Source organism: Diachasma alloeum, unplaced genomic scaffold, assembly GCF_001412515.2.
Source record: "Diachasma alloeum isolate Michigan unplaced genomic scaffold, Dall2.0 Dall_scaffold_00187, whole genome shotgun sequence".
NCBI lineage: Eukaryota > Metazoa > Arthropoda > Insecta > Hymenoptera > Braconidae > Diachasma > Diachasma alloeum.
Window position 1 is genome coordinate 387,628 of NW_021680353.1, and position 7,050 is coordinate 394,677.

At 37.0% G+C, this 7,050-nt stretch overlaps 1 protein-coding gene across 1 annotated transcript in view; it reads left to right on the forward strand.

Annotated features, from left to right (window-relative positions):
• The first annotated feature begins 414 nt into the window (after positions 1-414).
• The window catches only part of LOC107048342 (NADPH oxidase 5), a 69,565-nt gene continuing 62,929 nt past the window's right edge, over positions 415-7,050 (forward strand). The window contains exon 1 of the mRNA XM_015271483.1: positions 415-549. Coding sequence (XP_015126969.1) covers positions 415-549 — 135 coding nt within the window. The remainder of the gene's footprint in view (positions 550-7,050) is intronic.

The following is a 7,050-nucleotide window of genomic DNA, read 5'->3' on the forward strand; positions in this document are numbered from 1 at the left end:
GCCTTTCGCCCCCCCCCCTACATTCCCCTGTTTACCAACTCCTATTCGTCCCTCACGCTTGATTCGTTGGCATTTTCGTCGAGTGTGTTTGCTGACGTCTCGAATTGCCCAGTTTGGATACCTTGAATTTCTAAACTCCTCATTTCCTTCGTTTTCCGTTTTTTGCCATCAATATTCTCATTAATGTCATCAAGTTTTCATTGATAATTTGAGTATAATTGAATGATACAACTCGTAAAAAGAGAGTATTCTCCCCCAACTTTTAACCCAAGTTGCTGTGTTTATATATTACCCTCAGCTGGGAAATAAAGAAAAACAGAAAGAGGAGAGATAGATAATTTTAACTTGAGGAGCTTGGGTTTTTCTTTTTCCGTTCTATTTACGATGGCAAATTACACCATTCGACCCGAGTGCATGAGCTCAATGGAGGAGGAGTGTCTTATAGAGAAACGCAGGAGTACCATACTGAAGGAGTGCTCGGATTTGCTCAAACTTGAGGGATCGTCTAGGTACGGACGGGAGGCTTTCAGGAAGCTCTTTCAAGATGAGGTAATTCGTTATTTATGCTCTTTACCACCTTCTACCTCATCTCAGCACTGCCTATCCACTCTTAAACAATCTCCATTAAACTGAATTAGTGTATGTAGACAGTTATAAATATTTGAGCGATAAAAGAAATGTAGCGGCTGAAAGTTGAGATTTTCATTTCACTGAGTGAAAAATATGTTAAAAATTACTCCAGAACTTTTCAAGAAAGACCTGTAGTTTTGGTTAAAGCAAGTGAGCAATTGCTTTTTTTATAACTTGGTGTTGTCATTTGTGCTGATGATTCAAGAATTAGTTTCAGAATGGATATATTTCCACTTAGATTAGGATCCCCGGGGACTTTTAACCCTTTTAGCCCTTTTTAGGCCTTAGTTGTGATACTCGTGTCTCAACCTTGGCTCGGTTGACAGTTCTTACTTGACGCATGAAGAAATTTAATAGAAAAACCTAGCAAATTCGCCAGACAATTCTGTTGCATTTCTACTGAACTTTCTAATTAGTTTTTGGCCGATTCTGTTAAAATGTTGAAGTTTATAGGAAAAATCAATAGAATTCGATTTTTCTGTACAACTTATTTTTTTTTTTTCATTGGTTACAACTTATTCTATTACGATATTTTCTATAGAATTTACTTGGTGCAAATTTTCCAAGTTTTTTGTTTAATTTTCGTGATGAAAAGAAAAAAAAATAAAATGAGCAAAACTTGGAAAATTTGAGCCGAGAAATTTTTGTAGAAAGTATCTCAATAGAATAACTTGTATAAAAAATCGAATTCTATTGACTTTTTCTATGGAATATTTTTTATTGAACATTTGAATGTTCCATGCCGAATCTGGTTTTGGTGGAATGTTGGGAGATGGGCTACAAAACAATGGATTCCGGGAATGTAGAGCATGGGCAAGAAATCACGACACTAGACGTCGGTCAACTATAGTCACTAGATTTATAAAAGTGTCGCTTATTTACACTGGTTTTGTTTAACAATGATATGTCCAGTGTGTTAGCGCAGCTCAAATAAACAAAAACCGATGCGAATGGCAAGTTAATGAGAGAGCAGCGCAATTAATAAAGCGTGAAGCAAAGAGAAACGCGAAAGAGCGCGTACACTTAGAAACGGCCATAAACTAATAGAAATTCCAATAGTAATCCAATAAAATTGTCTAGCGAATTCGCTAGGTTTTTCTATTTAATTGTTTCTTGCGTGTCAGGCTGCCCATGTTACATCAACGATGGCTTCTCCGGTTGGGTTAACCGGAACTGCAACTGTTGGGCCAATACTGGCTTTCAATCGCAAATCAACGCTGGCTTCTGAGGTTGGGCTGATGCTCATGCTAAGGTTGCGCCATCATGGGCCAAGGTTGGCCCAACCTTGGCTCATTTGATGCTTCTTACTCGGGTTAACTCGAGAACGAATGATGCAATCATCGCCATTTTTGTACTCGGTCAAAATAACATTGAAACGAATATTTTAAACCATAATTGTCTCAATTTAAACGGTTTTTAAGAGGAGACTACTGTGAATTTTTAAATTCGCGGACTATTGGAGTGAGATTTATCATGCATTGAAGATCGATTATATGTGTGTAAAAACGAATAATTAGCACAAAAAAATTAATTGTTTATTGTTCGTTTACCCCGAAAACGTCTAAAGCGTTAAAAATAGCCCACAGCCTCCAATTTTTGAGCTTCAGAGGTTTTTCTCAAAATTTTTGAAAAAAAGTGTACAATAGCAATTATGCGAGTTAGTTTTTGGAAATTTGACTCCTACACAGCTACTATCGTTTTTTTTAATTAAAAGAAATACACCATTCATGTAAAATAACCAGAAAAATCATCCTTAAAATATTAAAAATATATTCTTCGTTCTTTCAGAAATATTTTTCTGTCCATTTTACATGAATGGTGCAATTTTTTATATTAAAAAAACGACATAAGCTGTGTAGGAGTCAAATTTTAAAAAACTATCTCATTTTCGAAAAAATATCTGTACGTGTGTGTGTATATGTACGTGCAGACATTTTTTCGTCAACGATTTCTGGCAAACGAATAGGCCAATTCGATGTTTTCTTTAATCGATGCGTCTTCATGAAACTTAAACCTGATTAGATTTAGGATGGAATCGATCCAGCGATTTCCAGTTTTTTTCAGAAAAACAAGAAAAAAGATCGCGAAAAGTGTTAATCAACGATTATTCACGAGCGAATGTTGCGATCGAAGTCATCGATGACACCATTGAAATATATAAGCGTTCTTTAGCTCCGATTAAATTTTGAGTAAAATTTATGCAGTGGTTTTCCATTTAATTTCCAATGTAATTTCAAACGTTTCTATTCCCATTGGTGAGAGATGGTTAACACCATCTGGTGAAATTTTTTTCTGCTAAATGAGCGAGAAAAGGAAATTAATCAGGAAGTTGTTGGTTCCATCCCTAATGGGTCACATCCACTCCAACCCACCTCTAACAGTCACACTCCAACCCGGAAACGAGCGAAATGAGCGACCGGCACTCATTTTTTTAGTAATCATAGCCAAATCAAGTTTAAATCTGCACCCATAAAAATGTTTTTTTTGAATCAAATGAAAATCTTTATTTGAATTTTTGTACTTATTTAAAAAAAAATGTTTGTTACAAATAAATAAACTTGTTTAGTGGTTTCTAATAGTGAAACCGTGGAACAGAAATAACGCCCCTTCCTCTCCGCCTGAAAGTCTTACGTCATATATGCACAGCCGCTGATAATTATTACATGTTTTTCGTTCAATCTTTTTCCAGTTTGTCCCATCTCAAAGTGATAATTTATTAGTATCAAATGAATATTTATTAAGCTCAAAGAAAAAAATTATTTGGATCAAATATAGATTTATTACTAGTATGAAAACATTTATTTAATATAAACCAAATATCGAATGAAAATTTTTGTTTAATTTGACGAACAAACCTTATTTGGTATTATTTAAATAAACATATTTATTTGATTTAAATAAATCATTTTTCTGAGTACGGCCAAAAACGTTGCAATCTCCGAAACTACACTACTGACGTAAATTTAATTGGCAACAAATGGTAGCGCTCATTGAACTCTACATTTTATACACGGCGATGAAAGTTCAAATAAAAATTACCAAACATTCCGAGAGTAGAAAATTGCTCCAGCAATTTGAAATTGATAATTAGATTCAGATCAGAAAATCTAGAAATACTAGAATCGTTGCAGAATATCTGACAATGTAGCGCAATATGGAGTTCCAATAGGAGCTCCGATTTTCTACTACAAACATTGGAAAACATTCAACAATAAAAAAATTGAAGTACTTGGATATTTCACAGCAGATATTATTTATTGAATCATAGACTTTATTGTTGCCATGCATACTCAGAACAGCCCCCAAAAATATATTGTCACATTTCAAGATCTTCCAAGTCATCACCGCAATCAACGATCCGCAAAATCGATCATTAACAATGCACCCACTCGTAATCAAAGCCTAAAAAAATCCATATAAAAATTACGAAAGTTGCTTAGAGCGCACCAGACTGTTCACGCACTCTTTACTTACCCGAAAACATTCACTTTAACCCGCAAGGACTTTATGTGGGCTTCGTGGCTGAGTTTCACCCTCCATCGAACGCTGAAACTTTGGCGTTTAGACTCCCACAAATTGCCAATAAAGAAAGAAAAAGTGAGAGAGCGAAAAGTGGTAGCGAGAAGCGAGATGAAGAGAGAGGGTAGAAGCATTTTGGAGTATCATACGAGTGGAGAGGGAGAACTGGTGAAGAGCATTGAAGGTCTTAGATAACGAACGCAAGTTGGTTTAGAGTTAAGTGGTAAAGGAGTGGAAGAGCAATTGGCGAGCCGTACAACTAGCCCCCCTACGGGCAATAGTCCTGCGGGCTTTGCTCGTTAAATAATAATCGATGAATCGTGATCCTCCCGACTGTGTTGGTTGGCTTCATACACATATATCTGTATAGGAGTTGGCTTTTGCCTTGGTTAAAGCGATAGGTACTCAGTGTTCTTGGGTTTTGGCGAGTCACTGGTACTAGCATGTGTACGTGATCGGGTAGTTTCGAGGAGAATCGCTCCGAGGCGATCTATTCAGGGCTCCTGTTTGATCAAGGCACTGAATCGCCCGAGGCATTGAGACCTTGACGCCTCGAGCGTTTGCAGTATACGCTTTGCCGCGCATTCAAGAGAGCGAGAGTAAGTGGATAGAAAATGATGAGGTGGGGAGGAAATCATGATGTGTACCGCAGGTCCACACTTAAATTGTTCAATGTTGGAAAAAATATTAAATTTCATGGATAGTGGTAATTTCTAAAAGGGCGGCATTAATTGAATTTAACTGTAAATTTAATGATGTTTCGAATTTTTAAGCAGCTGGAAGACGAGAATTTCTGAGCTCACGTGAATTCCGCCGCTTCTTCTATTCCTGGTAGTTTTATCCTCACAGAGAAAACAATTTCTTGACTTTCAAGAAAATATCACCGATTTTTAAGAATCTATCAGCAATTATTGGTGATACTGCACAGTAACTAAAATAACACAGAAAAAAAAGGTTTTGTTTGAGATATGTAACTGATTTTCCAACAAATGTCACTGATTTTCAGGAATCTATTGTCAATGAGTGGTGATACTGGACACTGACTAGAATAAGCCTGAATATTTGTGATTTTTATCATTGAAATTTTGTTAGAAATTACCAAAAATTAGAGATGGGAACCTGAAAATCGGTGATATTACTCTGTAAATTGGGGATGATGTCACTGAAAACTAGTGACGATATCAATGATAATTTTTGGCCATCGGATTCTGGCCAATCAGAGCGCAGTATTTGATGCTGTGAAGTACATCAAAATTTGAGTAATAATTTCTTTAATTCTTTTTTGATAATTGATCGAGCTGCGGGTGAATTATGAAATTGTTTTCCCTTCTTTTGATTGATATTCCCCATATTCTGGGGAAAAGTGTGACGGAAGTCCGAACACCGCACTCTGCTCGGCCAAAATCAGAATTCAGAAATTTATCCTCCGAATGCCACCCGACCTTCAAAATTCATCGGATATTTCCCTTAAACTTCCTTGCACAGAAATGAGTGCGTCAAGCTTTGCAGAAAAAAATTTTAGCCTGTAAAACTTGACAGCTTCATTTGTTTACAATGAAGCTGTCAAGCTTCACAATTGTCACAATTCCCCTCCCCCTGTTCTATAACTGGCACAATTAACCTAAAAAATATGCCCGTCATTTTTCATCCATATAGTTGCAACTTCTTTTTTCTTTTTCAATTTTTATTTGAATTCATTTTGTATTAGCCTAATGTTAATTGTGAAACAAAAATCAAGGTTATTGTTTATTTCTATAGATGAAACTATTTTTTTTATTTAAGACCATCACAAATTAGAAATTAGTTATGACTGTCATTATGTATCTATATCTAGAGGGTTTGACAACAATTCGCTTACAAATTGTTTGTCACCATCACCCAGGTGGGAATTGACCATTGGTTCAAGCTTGGTTCAAGCTTGAACCAAGCTTGAACCAAGACTGGCCTAGCTTGGCTCAAGCTCGTATTCCAAGGTTGAACCAACCTTGGCTAATCCTTAATTTGTAACACTAGTCCAAGCTTGGATGTTAAGCTTGATTCAAGCCTAGTGATTTAGATTGGTCCAAGCCATTCATCTAGCTTGGGCCAATATCAGATAGTCAATAAATCCAAGCTTGGTATTAAATTTTCATATCGATTAATTTTTTAAACCTTGCATAAATTAATCGTTGGAAAAAAAAAGGAAAATGGTGACATCATCAACTTAGTAGAACGAAAATGGGAAAAAAAGAAAAAAACGGATCGGTCCATTGCTTTTCAAGATATCTGATGTCGGTGTTCCCAAATGGTCACCCATCCTTGTAGTGCCCCGACTCGCTACTGCTTAGCTCAGTGATCGCAGGATATTCCCGTATGCTTTTGAGCTGTGCAGCTAATTGTGCAACAATTAATTATTTCCAAGTTGATGAGGGCATTTGAGAAAAGGGGGAAGATAGAGATAAATGGAGTGGAGTGAACATTGAGTGTAATACAGGATACCACGAGTGGAGGAGGCAGAGGGGAGAGAAACTGGAATTGAATGGACAATGGGGTAAAATGGGATGGCGGAGTGAATCGGGCAATGGGTTCGTTGGACAGCGGGGTACAAAGAGATTCGAGGATAAATCTGACAGTGGGGCAAAATGGGATAGTAAGGTGGATTGGGGGAGGAGGGATGGGTGGAGGGAGCGGGGGTGTTGAATCGTGAGGTAAAACAGGACAGCGGGTCACTCAGACAGTGGGGTAAAATAGAATACCGGGGTGAATTGGAGAGAGGGGTAAAATGGGATAGTCCGGTTAATCGAATGGTGAGTTAGTGAGATAGTGGGGTAAAATGGGATAGCGTGGTAAAAAAAATAATTTCTGCGCATGCTTGATAATGATGCTTTTCATCGCTCCCTATCACCCTATCATCCTATTTAC